Below are 25,497 nucleotides of genomic sequence, written 5' to 3' on the forward strand. Positions count from 1 at the left end.
TGACTGAAGTGTACACGGCAGCTTTATATTAGTACAGTGGTTTGAAGAATAATTTGGACATGTAGCAGGTTGGCCGGGCAATACAATGGCCATTTACTGCAGCATAGTTCACCCTGATCATTGACGGTTGACCCAGACTTGTTTATGCAGTTGTGATCCTGCATGCAGAGGCTCCCACCTCTAACAAGGATCTGCGATGGATCTCCTAAATCGCCCATATCTGCATGTTTCACTCGCTCCTCTCAGAAGCTGATCCATCCTCTTACAGCAGGCTGCAGTAGGGTTGCCAACCCTCCAGGATTGTTCTGGAGTCTTAAAGATTAATCTCCAGGTGAGCAACCCAGGAGAAAGATCATAGGGGCAGTAAACAAAACTTTTTTAAAAATTTTCTTTGAACACTTATTTATTAGTTATAAAAATATCAATGATTGGGAAAAAAGGTTGTTTCACTAACAGTCAAGATGAATCCAACTGGGTAACAAGGAGTCTGTGGGAAGGAAATGTGCCTGGTGGATGGACCAAAGGCAGGAGTGTGGGGGCAGGGCAGTTCACGGCAGGAGGTCATGTGATGAAACCCCAGGAATACACCCAGCAAGAGTTGGCAACCCCAGGAGGTAGAGTGCACAAGGGAGCACTTTTCACACATTGGCTGCAGCGTAGTCGACCTCATTGTCCTTGTCAGCAGAGAGCACCCGAGGGAGCACAGTGTGAAGAGATGCGCGTGCAAAGGCCCCGCTCTTACATCTGCAGCTCCAAAGGTGCTTGCTCCCATTAGCCGGGAGCCACATGCAGTGCTGGGCTCAAATCCTGTAAACCTGCTGGGACAGTGCGGCATTACTCGACCCTAACGGTGTCCTGCAGTAACTAGACCATTTCCAGAACTATATGTAACTGAGCACTTGCAAGTTAACTCTGGTTGGGGTTCCTGTTGATTGATGAGTGACCCTAAACTCCCGAGGACACTCAAAATGTGCTGCTTAACTTGGCAGAAAAGGAGACTCGATGCGAGAAGGGAGTGGTTGAGGGAAGAGCTACAGCCCTTGACGAGCACTTTGTGAACACTCGGGGTCCTGATGCATTGGCTGTTTGGTTTTTGTTCCCCTTTCTGTCTTCTTCTCCCGAAGATGCCGACCCTGTCTGAGCCCCCTGGTACCTTACCCAAATACCAACCTCAGCACGGATTGGGTGTGAAACCAGGGGCCTTGTCGCCTCTATAACTCACTCCCACAGCACAGAGTAGGTGTTTATGTACCTGTAAATATGGGGCAAGTTGGCCTGCCTGACATCCCTCCTCCTTTACCTCCAAAACAACACACGTAAAAGGGGGAATCCGCATTGGGAAACCCACTGTCACAACCCAGGGCACTACAGCCAACTAAGTGGAAACAGAAAGAACAAAAATTTTAAAAATGTTCAGAAATAGGCTCAAAATGCTGCTACAAACCTTACCAAATCTTAACCTTCCATAAACAGCACATCCAACAGGGCTGGACAGCTATTTTATATGGGAGCTCTATACCAGCGCAAACACTAGTGTCAGTAATTTCTGCGGGGGTTTCCTAATCTCCTGCTGGTTACGTTGTTTCTCTGGGGCTTCTGTCAAAACTGTGGCGGGAGATCCAGCGAATTGCGTGGGTGCCTAAATGACATCACTGGGACCTCATTTTAATATAATTAACTGCTTCAGGCGGCAGTGCATAACCTGACCGGAAAACTGGGCGGGCACGAAACGGGTGGTGATCTGGTGGAACGGCCCTCTGCCCAATTCTCCAATCAGTTACGCCCACTTTATGCCCATTAGCCGATTTAAAATCTACACTCTCGTATCTTTGTTTCTGAGCAGTGGGGAACCGGGCTGGCCCATCCTGGGTAATTTCACAGCGACCGTTTATCAGACACACCCCAATATGATAGTTCTGGTCCCGCGATGGGAGTGGCAGTGCGCGTGAGACCTTCGACGCTTACCTTCAGCTTCAGCTGCACGTCCTTTAGCACCATCTTGTGATCCGGGTGGAACTTGATCGATGCGAGGACACTGCTCCCCGCTTCGATGCTCGTCTGCTCGCAGGACAGCGACAGGCAGCTCAGAGTGTGTGGGGGACCTGAAAGCTCCCACTCAAAGTCAAAGTTAAATCTCCCGTTGTTTGAGATGACAAAGCGGTAGGAAATGTGGTCATTCAGTTCCACCTGTGGGCAGATTGACAATGGGACAAAAATCAGGCCACCCATCCAGTCAATCTAATAACCTGCCGCTGCCCACTGTCGGGTACACAACCTACCTTCAGTTGGAGTGACCTGCAGAACACACGTTAGAGGTGCTTATGGTGATTAAAGGATTTGACAGGGTAGATAGATTAATACTATTTCCTCTGAGGGGGGAGTCCAGCAAAAGGGGGTATAACCTTCAAATTAGAGCCAGGCCGTTCAGAGGTGATGTCAGGAGACACTTCCGCACACAAAGAGTAGTGGAAATCTGAAACTCTCTCCCCCAAAAAGCTGTTGAGGCTGGGGGTCAATTGAAAATGTCAAAACTGAGATTGATAAGTTTGTGTCAGGTAAGGGTATTAAGGGTTACAGAACCAGGGCGGTTAGATGGACTTAAGATACAGGTCAGCCATGATCTGATTGAGAAGCAGAACAGGGTCGAGAGGCTGAATGGCCTCCTCCTGTTCCTATGTTCCTCTGTGTGATAGGGCCACATTTGAAGTGAATCTGGGACACTCCATCTAGTTCCTGGGGCGAGAGGGGAAGGTGCTCACAGCTCAAGATTGCCCCATGTCTACACTGATTGGTACAAATTAGTTCTAAGGGGTTTCTGTTAAATTCCTTTATGTGGTATTAAAACTCAACCATTAACCAGTGAAAGACTAGCGTGTTAACAACTGTGTTAAAGAAACACACAAAGAGAATTTACTTGGTCGCACAAAAGAGTGCGCTGGCAGAGATCATGAAACCCCTTACGAACAACCTCTATTAGAGAGGCAATGGGATGGCTGGTGTGGGAAACGGAAAGTAGGTGCACTGGTACAAGAGGTGGTCTGGTCCTGAGATTGGGCTGAGGCACAATGTAGGGGTGGTTCAGAGGGAGCTTCACTCTGCAACTAATCAAGCCTCACCATTCCCAGTAACTGAAATCCCACACCATTCCCAGAAACTGACATCCCTTACCATTCCCAGTGACAGACATCCCTCACCATTCCCAGTAACTGACATCCCTCACCATTCACAGAAACTGAAATCCCAAACTATTCCCATTAAATAACATCCCTCACCATTCCCAGTAATTGACATCCCTCACCATTCCCATCAACAAAAATCCCACACGATTCCCATCAAATAACATCCCTCACCATTCCCAGTACCTGACATCCCTCACCATTCCCAACAACCGACAACCCTCACCATTCCCAGTAACTGAAATCCCACACCATTCCCAGCAACAAACATCCCTCACCATTCCCAGTAACTGAAATTACACATCATTCCCAGTAACTGACATCGCTCATCATTCCCTGTGACTAACATCCATCACCATTCCCAGTAACTGAAATCCCTCACCATTCCCAAAAACTGACAACCCTCACCATTCCCAGTAACTGAAATCCCAAACTATTTCCATCAACTAACATCCCTCACCATTCCCAGTAACTGACATCCCTCACCATTCCCAGTAACTGACATCCCTCACCATTCCCAGTAACTAACATCCCTCACCATTCCCAGGAACAGACATCCCTCACCATTCCCATTAAACTGACAATCCTCACCATTCCCAGTAACTAACATGCCTCTCTATTCCCAGTAACTAACATCCCTCACCATTCCCAGTAACTGACATCCCTCACCATTCCCAGTAACTGACATCCCTCACCATTCCCAGTAACTAACATCCCTCACCATTCCCAGGAACAGACATCCCTCACCATTCCCATTAAACTGACAATCCTCACCATTCCCAGTAACTAACATGCCTCTCTATTCCCAGTAACTAACATCCCTCACCATTCACAGTAACTAACATCCCTCACCATTCCCAGTAACTAACATCCTTCACCATTCCCAGTAACTAACATCCCTCACCATTCCCAGTAACTAACATCCTTCACCATTCCCAGTAACTAACATCCCTCACCATTCCCAGTAACTAACATCCCTCACCATTACCAGTAACTAACATCCCTCACCATTACCAGTAACTAACATCCCTCACCATTACCAGCAACTGACATCCCTCACCATTCCCATCAATTGACATCCCTCCCCATTCCCCATAACGTATCTCCCTCACCATTCCCAGTATCTGAAATCCCACAATAGTCCCATCAACTAACATCCCACACCATTCACAGTAATTGACATCCCTCACCATTCCCAGTAACTGACATCCCTCACCATTTCCATCAACTGCAATCCCACGCCATTCCCAGTAACTAACATCCTTCACCATTCCCAGTAATTGACATCCCTCACCATTCCCAGTAACTAACATCCTTCACCATTCCCAGTAACTAACATCCCTCACCATTCCCATCAATTGACATCCCTCCCCATTCCCCATAACGTATCTCCCTCACCATTCCCAGTATCTGAAATTCCACAATAGTCCCATCAACTAACGTCCCTCACCATTCACAGTAATTGACATCCCTCACCATTCCCAGTAACTAACATCCTTCACCATTCCCAGTAACTAACATCCCTCACCATTCACAGTAATTGACATCCCTCACCATTCCCAGTATCTGAAATCCCACAATAGTCCCATCAACTAACATCCCTCACCATTCACAGTAATTGACATCCCTCACCATTCACAGTAATTGACATCCCTCACCATTCCCAATTACTGAAATCCCACACAATTCCCAGTAACTGACATTCCTCACCATTCCCAGTAACTAACATCCCTCACCATTCCCAGTAACTAAAATCCCACACAATTCCCAGTAACTGACATCTCTGACCATTCCCAGGAACAGACATCCCTCACCATTACCATCAACTAACATCCCACACCATTCCCAAAAACTGACATCCCTCACCATTCCCAGTAACTGACATTCATCACCATTCCCAGTAATTAACATCCCTCACCATTCCCATCAACATCCTTCACCATTCCCATCAACTAACATCCGTCACCATTCCCAGTAACTGACATGTCTGACCATTCCCAGGAACAGACATCCCTCATTATTCCCAGCAACTGACATCCCTCACCATTAACAGTAACTATTAACCCTCACCATTCCCATTAACTGAAATCCCACACTATTCCCATCAACTGACATCCCTCACAATTCCCAGTAACTGACATCCCTCACCATTCCCAGCAACTGAAATCCCAAACTATTCCCATAAACTGACATCCCTCACCATTCCCAGTAACTGACATCCCTCACCATTCCCAGCAACTGAAATCCCAAACTATTCCCATAAACTGACAGCCCTCACCATTCACGGTAACTGACATCGCTCATCATTCCCAGTAACTGACATCCCTCATCATTCCCAGTAACTGACATCCCTCATCATTCCCAGTAACTGACATCCCTCACCATTCCCAATAACTGAAATCCCACACCATTCCCAATAACTGAAATCCCACACCATTCCCAGTAACTGACAACCCTCACCATTCCCAGTAACTAACAACCCTCACCACTCCCAGTAACTAACATCCATCCCATTCCCAGCAACTGACATCCCTCTCCATTCCCAATAACTGAAATCCCACACCATTCCCAGCAACTGACATCCCTGACCATTCCCATCAATTAACATCCTTCACCATTCCCAGTAACTAACATCCCTCATCATTCCCGTCAACTAACATCCCTCACCATTCCCTGTAACTGACATCCCACGCAATTCCCAGTAACTGATATCACTCGCCATTCCCAGTAAATGAAATCCCACACCATTCCCATCAACTAACATCCCTCAACATTCCCAGTAACTGACAGCCCTCACCATTCCCAGTAACTGACATCCCTCATCATTCCCAGTAACTGACATCCCTCATCATTCCCAGTATCTGACATCCCTCAACGTTCCCAGTAACTGACAGCCCTCACCATTCCCAGTAACTGACATCCCTCATCATTCCCAGTAACTGACATCCCTCACCATTCCCAGTAACTGACATCCCTCATCATTCCCAGTAACTGACATCCCTTATCATTCCCAGTATCTGACATCCCTCATCATTCCCAGTAACTGACATCCCTCACCATTCCCATCAATAGACATCCCTCACCATTCCCAGTAACTGACATCCCTCATCATTCCCAGTAACTGACATCCCTTATCATTCCCAGTAACTGACATCCCTCACCATTCCCATCAATAGACATCCCTCATCATTTCCAGTAACTGACAGCCATCACCATCCCCAGTAACTGACATCCCTCATCATTCCCAGTAACTGACATCCCTCACCATTCCCATCAATAGACATCCCTCACCATTTCCAGTAACTGACATCCCTCACCATTTCCAGTAACTGACATCCCTCATCGTTCCCAGTAACGAACATCCCTCACCATTCCCAGTAACATAAGAACATAAGAAATAGGAGCAGGAGTAGGCCATCCGGCCCCTCGAGTCTGCTCCGCCATTCAACAAGATCATGGCTGATCTTCTACCTCAACGCCATTTTCCTGCGCCATCCCCATATCCCTTGATGCCTTTAATACCTAGAAATCTATCGATCTCTGTTTTGAATGTACTCAATGACTGAGCCTCCACAGCCCTCTGGGGTAGAAAATTCCAAAGATTCACCACCCTCTGAGTGAAGAAATTTCTCCTCATCTCAGTCCTAAATGACCTACCCCTTATTCTGAGACTGTGACCCCGGTTCCAGAATCCCCAGCCAGGGGAAACATCCTCTTTGCATCTACCCTGTCGAGCCCTGTAACAATTTCAATGAGATCACCTCTCATTCTTCTAAATTCTAGAGAATATGGGCCTTGTCTACTCAATCTCTCATCATACCACCATCCCGCCACTCCAGAGATCAGTCTGGTGAACCTTCGTTGCACTCCCTCTATGGCAAATATATCCTTTCTTAGGTACGGAGACCAAAACTGTACACAATACTCCAGGTGCGGTCTCACTAAGGCCTTATATAATTGCAATAAGACATCTTTACTCCTGTACTCAAATCCTCTTGTAATAAAGGCCAACATAACATTTGCCTTCCTAATTGCTTGCTGCACCTGCATGTTGGCTTTCAGTGACTCATGTACAAGGACACCCAGGTCCCTTTGAACATTAATATCAACATTTCCCAATCTTTCACCATTTAAAAAATACTCTGCATTTCTGTTTTTCCTACCGAAGTGGATAACTTCACATTTTTCCACATTATATACCATCTGCCATGTTCTAGCCCATTCACTTAGCCTGTCTATATCCCCTTGAAGCCTCTTTGCATCCTCCTCACAACTCACATTCTCACCTAGTTTTGTGTCATCAGCAAACTTGGAAATATTACATTTGGTCCCCTCATCCAAATCATTGATATAGATTGTGAATAGCTGGGGCCCAAGCACCGATCCCTGCGGTACCCCACTAGTCACTGTCTGCCAACCTGGAAAAGACCTGTTTATTCCTACTCTCTGTTTTCTATCTGTTAATCAGTTCTCAATCCATGCCAGTAAATTACCACCAATTCCATGTGCTCTAACTTTGTTCACCAACCTCCTGTGTGGGACCTTATCAAAACCCTTCTGAAAATCCAAATACACCACATCAACTGGTTCCCCCTATTCTATTAGTTACATCCTCAAAGAACTCCAATAGGTTTATCAAACATGATTTCCCTTTCATAAATCCATGTTGACTCTGCCAAATCCTATTATTATTTTCTAAGTGTCCTGTTATCACATCCTTTATAATAGATTCTAGCATTTTCCCTGCTACTGATGTGAGGCTAACAGGTCTGTAGATATCTGTTTTCTCTCTCCCTCCTCTCTTAAATAGTGGGGTTACATTTGCTACTGACATCCCTCACTTTTCCCAGTAACTGACATCACTCACCATTCCCAGTAACTGACAGCCCTCACCATTCCCAGTAAGTGACATCCCTCACCATTCCCAGTAAGTGACATCCCTCACCATTCCCAGTAACTGACATCCTTCACCATTCCCAGTAACTGACATCCCTCACCATGACGAGCACAAGATTTACCCCATTTTTTGGTTGAAAAATATGGAGGTGAGATGCTTATACTGTTGGAATAAAGAATATCCGTACTACTGGTGTAGAGGTAGCTCACCGTATTAACAAAAGATAACACACACACACACACACACACACACACGTGAATCATCACTTCACTCTGTGTTCTAGATTTAAGAACACAATTCCAGTCACTCAAGAAGCTCGACACCATCCAGTACAAAGCAGTCCGCTTGATTGACAGCCCATCGACCCACTCCCTCCACCACTGGTCCACCGTGGCTGCAGTGTGTACTGTCTACAGGATGCACTGCAGCAACTCGCCAAGGCTTCTTCGTCAGGACCTCTAAAACCCACAACCGTCAACACCAATAAGGACAAGTGCAGTAGGTACATGGGAACAACACCATCCCCTCCATGTCACACATTGTCCCGACTCGGACATATATCGCCAGGTCAAAATCCTGGAACTCTCTACCAATCTGCACTATAGGAGAACCTTCACCACATGGACTCCAGAGGTTCAAGGCGGCTCACCACCACCTTCTCAAGGGGCAACTAGGGTTGGGCAATAAATGTCGGCCTTGCCAGCGACGCCCACACCCCGATTTTTTTAAATTTAAAAACTTTATCTGACTACCTTCTCTGAATGATTAGCAGCCAGCGGCCATCAGTGCAGTCCTCCAGTGGAAAATGAAAGCATTGAACATAATACCAAAGTAAGTATGAGAAAGAGGGATGAAGGGTGAAGGTTCACAGTGCAGCACACCACCATGGTTGAAACTAATGGGAGAGAAGACAAGATAATCAGGACATGGTGACGAGGTGACACCAAGCTTGGGTTTTAAAATCTTGTAAGAGGAAGGAAAGACTGAGGGAGGTGAGGAGTCCCACAATTATTCATTCTGGAAGGAATGAGTTGAGTCAGAGATGGTGTAATGAGGATGCTGCTAGTAGGAAGAGCACTTGGAGCTCAGGGGGAATGAGAGAAGAACATTCGGAGGAGCTGTTACCGTGGTAGTATCGATAGGAGAGAGTTGTGGGGAGGGCATAAATGAAGTCATAGAGAGCAAGGAGTGATGCTGCAGGCGATAGAAGTAGTATCTATCACAGGATTATTTTTCTTGCCCCCAGTGTCTGAAAGAGATGTTAGATCCGACCCTCAGCTCACACTATTATTTATTCTGCAGTTGTTGTCCAGTACTTACCTCCCTAAAGCAGATCTCGTTGACACTCTGTGGACTGAGCTCAGTGACTGTCCCATCACTAGCTTCACAGGTCACTGCAACTATCATGTAGTATCCATGGATCTTGACATTTAAGGTCAAAGGTTGGGTCTTTGTCTTCACGTCGCATACAACGTTAAAGTTCACCTTACCCTCAACAGTTGGAGTAAACGAGAAGGCAATGGGCATACTGTGAGTGAAACACAAAAACATGAGTTGCTGGGAATGTTGAGGACATTGTGCAGCTTCTAAAGGCCATGCAGAGTTCACTGTCAGGCTACAGACCATGCACAGGGAGGGAAGGAGGGAGAGAAGAAGGAATGAAGGAAGGGAGGGAGGAAGGGAAGGAGGGAGAAAGGAAGAAGTCAATTGATTACTTTTTTTTGAACACAGCAGAAAATTTGCGCACAGTAAGGTCCCACAAATAAATGACCAGATACTTTTGGTGCTGCTTTAGAAATAAATATTGGCCAGGACACCGGGGAGAACTCCCCTGCTCTTCTTCGAAATAGTATCATGGGATCTGTTATGTCCATCTGAGAGGGCAGTCGGAGCCTTGGTTTAACGTTTCATCTGAAAGACTGCGCCTCTGACAGTGCAGCACTCCCTCAGTACGGCACTGGAGTGTCAGTCTGGATTATGTGCTCAAGTCTCTGGAGTGGGACATGAACCCACAACCTTGTGACTCAGAGGGGTGAGTGCTACCACTGAGCTAAGGGTGACACCTATCTACAAAAGATTCTAGGCCTTAAGTCATGCACCGTTGGAACTGGAAGGTCAGTAATAATGAATGGGGGAGGGTGGGAGATCGAGGGTCCATTGGGAGCGCTGGCCCAGTGACACCATGGAAAATTGCCAAAGAATTCTCCTGATCAAGGCTAAAAAAACAAAATTGAACATCTTCCCAAACAACAGGATACAATCCTACAGAGGCCAACAAACTTGAGTATCTCTAACTTAACCACAGAACCGATCAAGTTCAGATAAACCCAGATGTTCATGGGTACAGCTAACGAGTTCCACAGTTGACAGCATTAACAGCAGTGCGATGGGAATCTTTGAGCTGTGTTGGGAACGTGAATCCTGGCTGATCTTCATACCTGCTGTGAGGGAGCGCGATGCCCTCCATTGGCTCTACGATGAATTTGCTAGCATATCCTTCCGAGCGCAGCGTGTCCTCTCTGAAATGGAAGCTGACTGGACTTGCTTCGTTATTAATTATGTAGGCGGTTTCGTGTGCGTTATGGCCTGTGGGTAATACAATGAACAGAGTTGGAGCTGCCAGCCAGGGACCAGTTGATAGATTTCGTGACCCGGAGGAGAGTCACAACATTCTAGCTGCTTTGTGAAGGGCACAGATTCTGGTTTGAAAAATGTTTTTTCTTCATTGAAGTCACGTAATATATATAACACAGCACTTAATAAATACTTCCAGCACATTTGGAGTAAAAGATGATCTATTTTGCATATTCTGGTGTTCCCACTGAAACAAATGTTTAACTTTGCAGCACTGCTGCTAATATTCACAATCTATTTGCTATCTATTTAATATTCAGTGAACCGTCTGCCGTACTTACCATTTTATTTAATTTCTCTCTTAAGATAAATTTTTCTTGCCGTCCTAGTCCCGTTGTTTTCCCCATGCCATGTGCCAACCCCTGGTTAAGAGGACAGGCTGTAGAACTTCTCCCAAGCCAGTCACTATTGGCTGTTTTACTATGTCAGTAGTTGATTTAACCTTTTAATTCAATTCATGTAAAGACAGCCAGTGCAATGGTGAGACCCCCAATACATCGGGCTTTCTGTATAGACCAGTTGTTAAAGCCACTGACTGGAGTGGGACTGAATCATCGGAGGTCCAGCTGGCCCAGGTTTGATCTCTGGTCTGTACAAGATTGACTGATATCAGCAATATTACATAGAATTACATCGGATTTACAGCTCAGAAATAGGCCATTCGGCCCAACTGGTCCATGCCTGTGTTTATGCTCCACACACGCCTCCTTCCACCGTACTTCATCTCACCTTTTTAATATATCCTTCGATTCCTTTCTCATATACTTATCTAGCTTCCCCTTAATATTATTCGATCATGATGGGTGTCGCAGCCGAGTTCACCCTCTCCTCGTCCGACAGTCACAAGCACATCCTTTCCGGCAAGTGCCACTAAACAGCAATTAGGAGCAGGAAGCGTGGCTGATTTTTCCCCTCTGTAACCTAGTCGGAACTGAGACCAATTGCAAAGTCTCAACTGTTGTCCCAGCCGATATTGAGCCAGGAGTTTGTGGTCCGTGTGGATAAGCAACACTCCCAAGTGGGTTCCTTTACCCTCTAGACCACCGGTTAAAACAAAAAAAGAGCTTCAGTAGAGCAACACTAATGGAGGCTGTAACGCCAGGGGCACTGTTAAGATAAATAAAATCAAAAGCATACCTAATAGCACAAATTTGAAATTGATGTGGGAGCGGTCAAGGGAAACTGCTGGCTCGGTCGTATTGCCACATAACAGGAACGGCACGGTGATACTTAGTTCTGGAACTCTGAAGCTCCAGAATGATTCAGTGATGTCCAGCTGCTGAGGCACAAACTCAAAGCTGACCTGAGGAGAGGGACAAGTGTTAAAGCATGATTCGGAGTGACCTGCTGGGGCTGATATTGGCACTGCTGAAATCCATTCTGATACCAACAACCGTACGCACCACTTCAAAAACATCATTCTTCAGGCTTAGAAGATAAAAGTGAAAGAAAAACGACACATAAAAGGAATCTAAAGCCAGGCAAGACATTTCTTTGCTAATACTAACCACCGTTCCCTCCACTTACTTACTGTGAACGATTCTCATTCCCGTGGCACAGCACAATACACCCACTCAGAACAGCCAAAAATAAATCGACCATCGCACAATTCCCTGACATTATTGTAGATTGCATCCAAACCACTGCAGAGAATTCAATATTACATTACAAATAAAAGTGCCACTTCACAAATTTCAGCCGAGTTAGTAATTATCACATTTAGGCACTTTGAGAGTTTTCATTAACTTGATTCTGGCTGTGATGTGGGCTGATATTGGCCTAATTTATGATCTAGTTTTGCTAAATTATGATCTAATTTATAATCTGGTAGCACAAGTAGGTTCATTCAATGACTAGCGGTAACTTCAATCAGTGGTAAGTCTGGACGATGGGTTTCATTGACAAAAATATCATATTTGAGCTTCCCCTGATGGCTCATTCGGTAATTGCACAGTGTAACGCGGAATTAAACCACAAAGGTAGATGTTAGGCTCAGTTCCAGGTTTGTGCTGAGCTCGTTAATCTCAGTCAGGGTGGCAATAGGGGCATTACAATTCGCATCAGCACTGCTGGACTGGGAAAAATCAGCCAGGTTCCTGCTCCTGATCGTTAGTCAGTGACCTCTGCTCCTGAAGGTACTGACCTTCACTGGAGTGCAGTGCCAGTGAGGGCAGCCCTCCGGTTTCTCAACTCAGTGATTTTTTTTCAGGTGTGACCCTGGACTGAGGTCAGTTGTGGCGCCCTGACTTTTACCCCAGCTGAGATCAGCTGAGCTTGGCACATTCTGGAGATGGAACCTGGGACTTTGCTGGGCTGTATGGCTCAATGCTAGTGGGGGTGCTGAGCGACTAGGGCAGCTCAGCTTGTTTCCCAGTTGAAAAACTAGTCAACATTTGCACAAGCACAAAATCCACTGCTGTTGACCAGAACCATTCATGTCAACAAAACTGATACCCCTAACATTCTGAGCTTGATCGCCCATCTCCACCCTTGCCTCAGGCCATCTGCTGCTGAAACCTTCATCCATGCTTTTGTCACCTTCAGACTGACTATTCCAATGCTCTCCTGCCCAGCCTCCCTCTGTAAACTTCAGCTCACCCAAAACTCTGCTGCCCGTAGCCTGACTCGCACCATCCCGTTCACCCATCACCTCTGTGTTCACCAATCTTCATTGGCTCCCCGTGCGGCAATGAGTCATATTTAAAATTCTCATCCTTGTGTTCAAATCCCTCCATGGCTTCGCCCCTCCCTATCTCTGTAACCTCCTCCAGCCCTACAACACTACAACCCTTTAAGAAGTCTGCGTTCCTTCAATTCTGGCCTCTTGCGCATTGTCGATTTCCTTTGCCCCTCCATTGGCGACCGTATCTTCAACTGCCTAGGCCCTAAGCTCTGGAATTCCCTCCCTCCTCTCTCTCCTCCTTTAAGACGTTCCTTAAAACCCATCTCTTTGTCCAAGCTCTTGGCCACCTATCCTAATACCTCCTTATGTGGCTCGGTGTCAAATTTTGTCTGATTTACGCACCTGTGAAGCGCCTTGGGACGTTTTACTATATTAAAGATGCTATATAAATGCAAGTTGTTGTTGTTGTTGTTGTTGTGCACGTGGGGAGTAACTGTGTCGTTCTCTGAACTAACCTCAGCCTTCATTCCTGCTGCAATATGTCCCTTTTCAGTCAGGCAGTAGAAGGCTGGCTGTACTCGTGTACTCCGCAGACTCTCACTTATCCACTGGAAGGAGTAGTCAGCATTTGTTGGATTCACTATGTAGAAGGATCTAAGGAAAGGAAGGGAGATATTTGATCAGAGAAGCTGTTACCGTGACCATCTGAAGTGGATCACGCTTGGTTTATCCCCTCTTTGTGTGATATAATTCATAATAATTCACCACAAATATAATCAAAGACATTTCATTAGTCCTAATTCACCCTGCCAATAAATTAGTGATGCAGCTGAAGTTACACCTTAAACGGATGGTAATGAGGGGTGAGATTGGGTGATGTAATGGGTTCGATACTGGCCTTTCATCCCTGGGATCCAGGATCAAATCCAAACCAGAAATACAGTATGGCTGGTGTGGGAAATGGGAAGATATCAGGCCTGATTGTGACGTGGAAGTGGTTGATTCTGACACTGGGTGCCCAGCGCTACCTTAAAGAGCATAAACTTCACACACAAAGAAGTAAAACAAGAACAGCTGGAGATGCATATAAATCACAGACGGCAACAGTCAGGTTGTTAGGCAATGGTTGAGTCTCTAAAATTATTCCCAGAACAGTCTGTCACCCCGATCTGCCACCCACAGCTTGGGAGTGTTTTAGGTAAAAAAGGCCACCGATGATAGAAATATGAAATAAAAACAGAAAATGCTGCAGATTCACAGGAGGTCACTCAGGACCTGAGAGTGAAAAGGTTGTACACCCTTCCCAAATCATTAACTTATGTTTCTCTTCCAGATACTGACTGGCCTGCTGTGCATTTTCAGCATTTTCTGTTTTTTGTTTCCTTGAATTTATTTCTGTAGAATATATTTTTCACCCTTAATGCTGATTATCTGGCACATTTTAAGGATCTGTGCGAAAAGATGAATCCTATCAGAGAATCAAGCTGGCGTTTGTTTTCAGTTAAAGAGCAATTATTCCTCGACATGTGGTATTTTTAAACGGTGGGTAAAGCTTCCCTCTGGAATTCAAGTTGGTACAAAACACCGAGTCATGAACATGGAGGACTGAATTGGGTGTCAGCAACTTGAAGATTATTGGAACGTCCCAGTATAGCGCAGGATGGACAGATCCTGGCACAGACTAGGTCTTCTCCTGGTCTGCAAGTACTCAGCCCAGGTGCAAGAGGCCAGTTTTCTCTGCAGCCTGTCAAACGCAGGGTTACAATATCTCATCACTGGGCAGAGGCAGACATCAGAGAATACTGATGGTAATAACAATAACTGATATGCTTGCACGTTCTTGAGAATTCCCTATCTTGTCAGCTCTTCCAGCCATCTTCGCCTCTGTGCGCAAATTGGTTGCCGCGTTTCCTACGTTACACCAGTGGCTACACTTCAAAAACTATATGATTAGCCATGAAGCATTTCAGGATGTCCTCAGGTCATGAAAAGCCCAGTTCAGTTTAGGTGTGGTTACCAAGCCAAGGAGCTGAACGCTGGTAATGAAATAGTCCTCAGTGCTTTATAGGGAAGATATAGGTAAACAATGAGCTTTCACAATTACATAAAGTGTACAGCACAGAAACAGACCATTTGGCCCAACAGGTCGATGCCAGTATTTATGATCCACATGAGCCTCCTCCCTCTCTACTTCATCTCACCCTATCAACATAACCTTCTATTCCTTCGTCCCTCGTGTTTATCCAGCTTCCCCTTAAATGCATCTATGCTATTCGGCTCAACTGCTCCATGTGGTAGCAAGTTCCACATTCTCAACACTCTCTGGGTAAAGAAATTTCTTGTGAATTCCCCATTGGAACTTAGGAATAGGAGGAGGCCATTTAGCCCCTCAAGCCTGTTCCGCCATTCAATGGGATTATGGCTGATCTGTGACCTAACTCCATATACCCGCTTTAGTCCCATATCTCTTAATACCTTTGGTTAACAAAAATCTAACAATCTCAGATTTAAAATTAACAATTGAGCTAGCATCAACTGCCGTTTGTGGAAGAGAGTTCCAAACTTCCTGTGTTTCCTAACTTCATTCCTGAAAATCTTATCTCTAATTTTTAGGCTATATCCCCTAGTCCTAGACTCCCCAACCAGCGGAAGTAATTTGTCTCTATCTACCCTATCCCAGTTCCCCTTAATATCTTGAAAACTTCGATCAAATCACCCCATAATCTTCTAAATTCCATGGAATACAACCCCAGTTTGTGTAATCTCGCCTCGTAATTTAACCCTTGGAGTCCAGGTATCATTCTAGTAAATCTACGCTGCACTCCCTCCAATATATCCTTCCTAAGGTGTGGTGCTCAGAACTGAACACAGTACTCCAGGTGTGGTCTAACCAGAGCTTGGTATAGCTATTGCATAACTGCTACCCCCTTGTATTCTAGTCCTCTAGATATAAAGGCCAGCATTTTTGATTTATTTCTGTACCCGTCCATGACATTTTAATGATCTATGTACATGGACCCCAATAAGTCTCTTTGAACCTCCACTGTCTCGAGCTTTTCACCATTTAGAAAGTACTCTGATCTATCCTTTTTAGGTCCAAAGCGGATGACCACACACTTGCCTACATTGAAATCCATTCACTACAGTTTTGCCCATTCACTTAATCTATTAATATCTCTCTGTAATTTTATGCTTCCATCTACACTGCTGCCTATCTTTGTGTCATCGGCAAACTTAGATATGTGGCTCTCTATCCCATCGTCTAAGCCGTTAATAAATACAGTGAACAGTTCAGGCCCAACACAAATCCCTGTGGGACACCACTAGTCAATTTGAGTACCTGCCACTATCCCTACTCCCTGTCTCCTGTCTCCTGCCGCTCAGCCAATTTCCTAACCAGGTCAATCATTTGCCCTCAATTCCATAAGCTTCAACTTTAGCCAAAAGTCTTTTATGAGGGACTTTCTCGAATGCCTTCTGGAAGTCCATATAAACAGCATCCATAGACATTCCCCTGTCCACTACTTTAGACACCTCTTCAAAAAATTCAATCAGGTTCGTCAGGCTCGACCTACCTTTCACACATCCACGTTGGCTCTCTGACCAGCCGAAAATGTTGTCATCCATGGTTGTTTTTTTTGGCAAGTAGAGCTCTTGCGCCTTAGGGATATAAACTGGTTCTGTATCACGTTAAATTCTTTTTTGAACACCTCCCACTGATCTTCTGTCGCTTTACCCATGAACAGATTTGCCCAGTTTACTGTAGACCGTCTCTGTCTCATCCCGTTGAAGTCGGCCTTACCTAAATTTAGAATCTTAGTAGCTGATGTGGGTTTCTTCCTTTCATACACAATGTTGAACTCGATCATATTATGATCACTATTAGATAAATGTTCACACACTGTTAGGCTGTTAAATAAATCTGGCTCATTATTCATTATTAAATCTAAACAATATGTTCTAGAACATATTGTTGTAGAAAGCTGTCCTGAACACACTCAAGAAATTTGCTACCTTTCTGACATGAGCTCGTCTGCTTATCCCAATCAATATGAAAGTTAAAATCCCCCATTAAAACCACTCTGCCTTTGCTACATGCTTGTCTAATCTCTGCATTTATACATTCTACCACTTCACAGCTGCTACCAGGGGGCCTATACATAACTCCCACTACAGTCTTAAATCCTTTTCTATTTCTTAATTCTACCCAAACTCTATTGCCTGCTTACCTCTCGTTATATCCTCTCTTATCACTGAAGTAATTTCATCTTTAATCACGAAGGCTACTCTTCCCCCTCTACCAGTTTCCCTATCCTTCCTGTAGACCTTATAACCTGGTATATTCAGTTCCCAGTCTGGACTGCATTTATTAGTGACTATCATATATTTATGTCCCCTAGTTTTGGTCTCCCTCCCAGGTAGAAACATCGGGGAAAAATTCGATAGGGCCTATTATCGGGTGCAGGTAGCGTGATCCGCTATTAACCCGTGCTCAAAGGCCCCTGCACAGGCAGGACAAGAACATCGTCCTGCCTCATTACTCACCTGCAAGCTGCTTTCAAATCCAGGCACGACAATTCAATGGAATTCGCACTTTCCACCAGCAGCGGAAGCCCCAATCTCTTAAAGGGAGGATGTCGCTTAAAACCTCTTAAAGGTAGATGGTACCTGTTATTTGCTAAAAATAACAGTCTGCTGTCTGCACAGAGTCTGAACTGAGATCAGACATCACACACGTAAAACACAGATGCAGGTCCCGTCCTTATGTTTACACACTAATGAGTTATGTTAAAACATTGAATAAAGATTGTGCACTACTAAATCCCACATCTTCCAATCTGCATGCTAGACCTCACCAATCTGCCGATCTGAGTTTGTACCAGGTATGTGAGAGTGCATGCACCAAGGTTCTCTGATGATGCACTAGAGAGCTTGGTGCAAGCGGTGGACAGAAGGAGGGGCATCGTATATCCTTTTGGTAGGGGGGGAGGGCAAGAGGCCCTCCAGACATATGCCCAAAAGGCAGTGGGAAACACAGAGGATGAAGTTAATGCCAGGTGCATAGCACCATGAACATGGATGAAGTTCAATGCTTTGAAACGAGTGGTCAAGGTGAGTGAGGTCAACTCTCAAGTGGCGTCTCCTCCCAACTGCACCACGCACTACACCCCCATCACCCACATACCAACAAACTCTATCAGTACTTAACTCTTCCAATCAGATGCTTCCTCTCACCCGTACAAATTACCACTGTTGCAAGCCGCCCACCCACAACTCATAGGCCACACACACTGGCAGCTATTCAACCATCACCCAGATGCACGTCCCGCTTTCTTGCAGGAGAAAGTGGTGCATATCAGGAGGCAGCAAGTAGCAGTGGCATTTACCCCTCGAGCCTGTTCCGCCATTCAATGAGATCATGGTGGACCTGTGACCTAACTCCATATACCCACCTTAGCCCCATATCCCTTAATACCCTGGTTCTCAGAAATCTATCAATCTCAGATTTAGAATTCACAATTGATTTAGAATCAACTGCCGTCTGCAGTAGAGCGTTCCAAACTTCTCCCACCCTTTGCGTGTAGAAGCGTTTCCCAAATTCACTCCTGCTCGTCCTGGCTCTAAATGTTAGGCTATGTCCCCGTGTCCTGGTATTCAAGTATAGGAGACCGCCAAAAAAAAGTTACAAATGTCACGGCAGCCAGAAGCAATAATCCAGCCACTAACCTGTAAATCTTGCATGGTCCCTTTAAATAGCGCTGGTGGGGGTCCTCCAGGCCGTCTAAGACATGGTCAGGTGGTCGGGGTTAAGACTGTGCGCTGAGTTGAGCATTAGGTGCCAAAATGGTGTCTATCACTTTAAATCAGCATTGCACACTGACTGCATCCATTTTCTCCTTACTTTCCATGCAGCCGAAACAACTGGTGCTACACGGCCCAATTTAGCACCCATCTTCGCTACGTCTACCCGATCAAACCCTTTCATAATCTTAAAGGCCTCTATTAGGTCACCCCTCAGCCTTCTCTTTTCTAGAGGAAAGAGCCCCAGCCTGTTCAATATTTCCTCATATGTATAACCTCTCAGTTCTGATATCATCCTTGTAAATTTTTGTTGCACCTTCTTTCAGTGCCTCTATATCCTTTTTATAATATTGAGACCAGTACTGTTCACAGTACTCCAAGTGTGGCCTAACCAACGTTATATACAAGTTTAACATAACTTCTCTGCTTTTCAATTCAATCCCTCTGGAAATGAACCCCAGTGCTTGGTTTGCTTTTTTTGGCCTTATTAACCTGCGTTGCTACTTTTAATGATTTGTGTATCTGTAATTCTAGATCCCTCTGCGCCTCTACCCCATTTGGACTCTTATTTTCCATGGAGTATTTGACTTCCTCATTCTTCCTACCTCAATGCACACCTCATATTTATTTATATTGAAATTCATTCGCTAATTACATGCCCATTCTGAAAGTTTATTAATGTCTTTCTGTATTTTGTCGCAGTTCTCCTCAGTATTAACTATACCCTCCAACTTGGTGTTGTCTGCAAATTTTGAAATTGTACTTCTGATTCACGAGTCCAAATCGTTTATGTAAATTGTGAACAACAGTGGTCCCAGCACCGATCCTGTGGAACACCACTTCCCACCTTTTGCTAGTATGAGTAATTACCTCTAACCCTATTCTCTATTTTCTGTTTTGTAGCCAGCTTGCTATCCAATCTGCTGGTTGTTCCCCGACTCCACATGCCCTGACCTTAGTCGTGAGTCTATTATGCGGTACCTTATCGAAGGCCTTCTGAAAATCCAAATACATTACATCAACTACATTACCCTTGTCTACTCTTTCTGTTACTTCTTCAAAGAATTCAGTAAGGTTGGTCAAGCATGACCTTCCCTTTTGAAATCCATATTGACTATTCTTCATTATATTTTTGGTTTCTAGATGTTTTTCTATTACATCTTTGAGTAAAGATTACATTATCCTTCCTACCACCGACGATAAGCTAACTGATTTATAGTTCTCTGGACTTGTACAATCAAACAGTAATCCCCATCAAGCTTTCTTGGCAGTTTTACTTTTGCTGTTCTCTCGTTCTGAATAGTTTTTCTCCTCGACTCTTTGGTCTCCCCGAGCTGAGAGGCGTGAGGGGCCAATCACTCCCAGGCTTCCATCAACGAAAATCAGCCTCTCAGAGGCATACCAGGTGAATCGGCCTGAGATCACTTGTCTCTCCAAATATTCCCTCCTCTATTTGGGAACACACCTGGCCTTCAAAGAAAAAATTATTCAATTAAAACATCTTCTGAGAGATGATTTAAAATCAAAATCAAAAATAGTATGTATGATTCCTTTAAGATTTGGAAGGAGAGAGAGGATGTTCAGTGATGTTTTCTCATTACTGGCAGATGGCAGTGTAGCTACACAGTTGTATTTTGATTCTTGAATGGAAACAAGAAAAGAGATTTGACATTCTGGCGATCATGGGATAGATACAGATGGGGAAATCCATTCATCTCAGTTTAGCTCATCCATGCAGAATGAAACTATATTCCCCCCTCCATTACAGCACTCAACTGTTCCCTAAATGATTCCAGGGTTCCTGTCTTCACTGCCCTACCCAGGAGTCCATTCCAAGTGCGCATCATTCCAAGCATAAAGAATTTCCTGGCATCAGTCCTAAATTTGTCTGTCTTCCCGACCAGAAACAGTGCTGGAAGCAGAATCCATAATAGCTTTTAAAAGGAAGTGGATAAATATTTGAAAAAGAAACATTGAAAAGGTTCTGGGGACAGAGCAGGAAAATGGGACTAAGGGGAGAGATCTTTCAGAGAGAGGGCACATGCACAATGAACTATTTCTGTGCTGGAAAATTCTATGATTCCCTGAGTGGTTTGAACCTGTGTCCCCTTCTCCTACTCTTGTCGATTAACCTGAAGTAGTGTTTCCGATTTATTCTTTCGGGACCGCTAACTTTCTTCTATATCTCCATAGTCACCCCAATTTCAGGGCTGAGAAGCCCAGGTTTATCCAGGCTTTTTACCATGTAACCTGTAACCAGTGGGACTGCGGCTTGGTTGTGTATTGGGTCAAAGCAATGTCCTTTCTCCTCTGGGAATGGAGTTTGCATCCAGCTCAGGGATTGAGATGAAGAAAATCTCCCCTCTCTGGAAGTGAATATGGATCATCTCCTACTATGAGGTACTAAATGAATACTTCGCATCGGTCTTCACTAGAGAGGAGGATGCTGCCAATGTAGCAGTAAAGGAGGTAGGAGCGATATTGGATAGGATAAAAATAAAGAACTTGTATTTAAAAGATTGGCAGTAATCAAAGTAGAAAAGTCACCCGACTCAGATGGGATGCATCCTAGGTTATTGAGGGTGGAAATTGTGGAGGCTCTGGCCACAATCTTCCAATCCTCCTTAGATACGGGGGTGGTGCCAGAGGACTGGAAGATTGAAAATGTCACACCCTTGTTCAAAAAAGGGGAGAGGGATAAACCCAGCAAATACAGGCCAGTCAGCCTATCGTCGGTGGTGGGGAAACATTTAGAGACAATAATCCGGGACAAAATTAATTGGCACTTGGAAAAGTCTGGGCTAATAAATGAAAGTTGGCACAGATTTGTAAAGGAAAATAGCATTTGACTAACTTGGTTGAGTTAGTTGATGAAGAAACGGAGAGGGTTGATGAGGGTAGTGTGGTCCACATAATAGACTTGTAAGCAAAATTCAAGCCTATGGGATTAAAGGGGCAGTGGCAGCGTGGATACAAAATTGGCAAAGGGACAGAAAGCAAACTGTAGTGGTGAACGGCTGTTTTTCAGACTGGAGGGAAGTATACAATGGTGTTCCCCAGGGGTCGGTATTAGGACCATTGATCTTTTAGATATATATTAACGACCTGGACTTGGGTATACAGGGAATAATTTCAAAATTTGCTGATGCCACAAAACTCGGGAATGTAGTAAACACTGCGAAGGATAGTATCATAAGAACATATGAACATAAGAAATAGGAGCAGGAGTAGGCCAATCGGCCCCTCGAGCCTGCTCCGCCATTCAATAAGATCATGGCTGATCTGAGCCTAACCTCAAATCTAAATTCATGTCCAATTTCCTGCCCGCTCCCCGTAACCCCTAATTCCCTTTACTTCTAGGAAACTGTCTATTTCTGTTTTAAATTTATTTAATGATGTAGCTTCCACAGCTTACTGGGGCAGCAAATTCCACAGATTTCAGGAGGACATAGACAGACTATTGAAATGGGCAGACACATGGCAGATGAAATTTAACGCAGAATGGTGTGAAGTGATACATTTTGGTAGGAAGAATGAGGAGAGGCAATATAAATTAAATGATACAATTTTAAAGGGAGTGCAGGAACAGAGAGACCTGGGGGTGTATGTACACAAATCTTTGAAGGTGGCAGGACAAGTTGAGAAGGCTGTTAAAAAAGCAGATGGGATCCTGGGTTTTATTAATAGAAACATAGAGTACAAAACGAGGAAGTTATGCTAAACCTTTATAAAATGCTGTTTAGACCTTAGCTGGAATATTGTGTTCAATTCTGGGCACCACACTTTAGGAAGGATGTCAAGGCCTTAGAGAGGGTGCAGAAAAGATTTACAAGAATGGTACTAGAATGGGGATGAGGGACTTCAGTCACTTGGATAGATTGGAGAAGCTGGGGTTGTTCTCCTTAGAGCAGAGAAGGTTAAGGGGAGATTTGATAGAGGTGTTAAAAATCAAGAATGGTTTTGACAGAGTAAATAAGGAGAAACTGTTTCTAGTGGCAGAAGGGTCGGTAACCAGAGGACACAGATTTAAGGTGACTGGCAAAAGAACCGGAGGAAACATTTTTTTATGCAGCGAGTTGTAATGATCTGGAATGCACTGTCTGAAAGGGTGGTGGAAGCAGATTCAATGGTAACTTTCAAAAAGGAATTGGATAAATACTTGAAGGGAAAAAATTTACAGGGCTTTAAAGAGCAGGGGAGTGGGACTAATTGGATAGCTCTTTCAAAGAGCCGGCACCAGTACGATGGGCCGAATGGCCTCCTTCTGCGCTGTAACATACAATGAAACAGGTTCTGGTATACAGGGATCCACACCACAAAGCTGCTCATTGCTGGGTATCTGAGACTGGTGCTGATAAATGCACGCCAAATGCGTTCCGTTCCTCAGCACTGGTATCTCTCATGCAAAGAAAATGAGAAAATAACAGATATATACATGTCGCATACAGAAAGATCAACAGGCTATTTAACACCGAAAGTAATCTCACTGTGACAGGCCACAGGTTTGTACCTGCAGTGTCTCACACAGCAAGCTCTTGATCATAACCAGGTTGTTGGGGAGCAGCCAGGTGATTCCCCCGAGGGAAGGAGGAGAGGGGAAATCAGGCCTATAACTATCAGGAAAGACTGAACAGGCTGGGGCTTTTTACTCTGGAAAGGAGAAGGCTGAGGGGCGACCTAATAGAGGTCATTAAAATTATGAATGGGTTCAATAGGGTAGACATGCAGAAAATGTTTCCGCTTGTGGGGAGTCCAAAACTAGGGGCCGTAAATATAAGATAGTCACTAATAAATTCAAGAGGGAATTCAGGAGAAACTTCTTTACCCAAAGAGTGGTTAGAATGTGGAACTCACTGCCACAAGGAGTAGTTGAGGTGAATAACATAGATGTATTTAAGGGGAAGCTAGATAAGTACATGAGGGAGAAAGATATAGAAGACCATGCTGATAGGGTTAGATGAAGTAAGGTGGGGGGGAGGCTTATGTGGAGCATAAAAGTACCAGCATGGACCAGTTGGGCTGAATGGCCTGTTTCTGTGCTGTAAATTCTACTTAATTCTATGTAAGGCCTGTTCTCATACCCCTCCGAGGGGCTGCTGTGCGGGAAACATTGACAGAGGCCTCTAGCAGAAGGGAGCCTTGGATTCGCCTGGCTCAGATACCCAGAAATGGCGGAAAATTATTTTAAACCAAAGGATTTTTAAAATATATATATGTCTTCTCTGAATGATACCGTTCAATGTCACTCTAGCCTACCTCTTATTGACTGTGTTCACTCCGACAGCTTGGAACTCGATGACACGTGTGTTGGGGTCAAGGGTCACCCCTGGAGGCGCACCCCGTGGGCCGCTTAATTCGGGATTGCGCCTGTTACTGGAGATATAATTGGAATCTTCCAGATCAAAATGGCAGTAGGGCAGGAGACTGCGGCCCTTCACGGCCACCACTTGACCCTGAGCACCCTCCTTCAAATTTGGGATACTGAGGGAAGACAAGGAACAGAGAATTTCACAAATACAAGCAATATTCTTCATTTGGATTAGTCGGTTAAACTACAGTCTATGACAATTGACAAGTTCTGTGCAATTATTGTGGGTTTCAGCAACGCCAGGGTTCTTTGGGAAACAAGGCATGAATGGGCACTAAAACTAGGCTTTCCAGCAGATATTCTGGCAGATTGGGGATAGACAGGTCTGGAAATGTGCTGATGGACGTGTCTGATGTGTCACCGGCACCCCCTTTGCCAGATGATGGGGTCTGACAGTATAAAATGCAGCCGCTCAAATGTGGCTGGACCCCTACAAATGAGGACAGTACATATACCATATGATACAGACTGGAAGATCCCAGGCTCAGTCCCTGCTTCGTGCTGAGTTAGCTGGTCATAGATGGTGGTGGGGGGGGCGGGATTGCTAAGACAATTGGCCTCAACCTCCCTGTGCAGAGATCTCACTTCCTGATTGCTATCCAGAAACTTGCTGGAAAGTGAGTGCAGACATCGAGTGGAAATGGGACCAGGTGGTGCCCCTCCACGGTCGACTTGCCTCTTGACAGTGACTGTCTCGGATTGTGTGGGAAGAGTGGTCTTGTTAGCGAGGGAGGAGAGGGCTGTCATTATCTGTGGAACTGTTACCCAGGTGCCTTCAGAGCCGATGGGGAGATAAATTGAAATGAAAAGGTGTACCGGCCGGCAAGAGGCAGACAGAGTGGGCGATGAATATTTCACTGAATGCAATTATTCTGCCTTCTAATGTTAGCAGGCATTCACTATTCAAGTCAGTGCTCTGAATCTCATTACAGATTCCATTTATTTTTTACAGCCCTCGTCTCTGCCACAGGCTTTCAGGAGAATCTTAGCCACAGGG

At 44.9% G+C, this 25,497-nt stretch overlaps 1 protein-coding gene across 1 annotated transcript in view; it reads right to left on the reverse strand.

The window, feature by feature from the left end:
• hydin (HYDIN axonemal central pair apparatus protein) overlaps positions 1-25,497 on the reverse strand; it is a 1,099,250-nt gene that overhangs the window by 99,555 nt on the left and 974,198 nt on the right. Inside the window, exons 75-80 of the mRNA XM_067997614.1 lie at positions 24,389-24,613; positions 13,846-13,984; positions 11,845-12,010; positions 10,512-10,659; positions 9,394-9,601; positions 1,966-2,187 (exon numbers count right to left, since the gene is read on the reverse strand). Of these exons, the coding sequence (XP_067853715.1) occupies positions 1,966-2,187; positions 9,394-9,601; positions 10,512-10,659; positions 11,845-12,010; positions 13,846-13,984; positions 24,389-24,613 (1,108 nt within the window). The remainder of the gene's footprint in view (positions 1-1,965; positions 2,188-9,393; positions 9,602-10,511; positions 10,660-11,844; positions 12,011-13,845; positions 13,985-24,388; positions 24,614-25,497) is intronic.

Source organism: Heptranchias perlo, chromosome 16 (assembly GCF_035084215.1).
Source record: "Heptranchias perlo isolate sHepPer1 chromosome 16, sHepPer1.hap1, whole genome shotgun sequence".
Classification (NCBI taxonomy): domain Eukaryota; kingdom Metazoa; phylum Chordata; class Chondrichthyes; order Hexanchiformes; family Hexanchidae; genus Heptranchias; species Heptranchias perlo.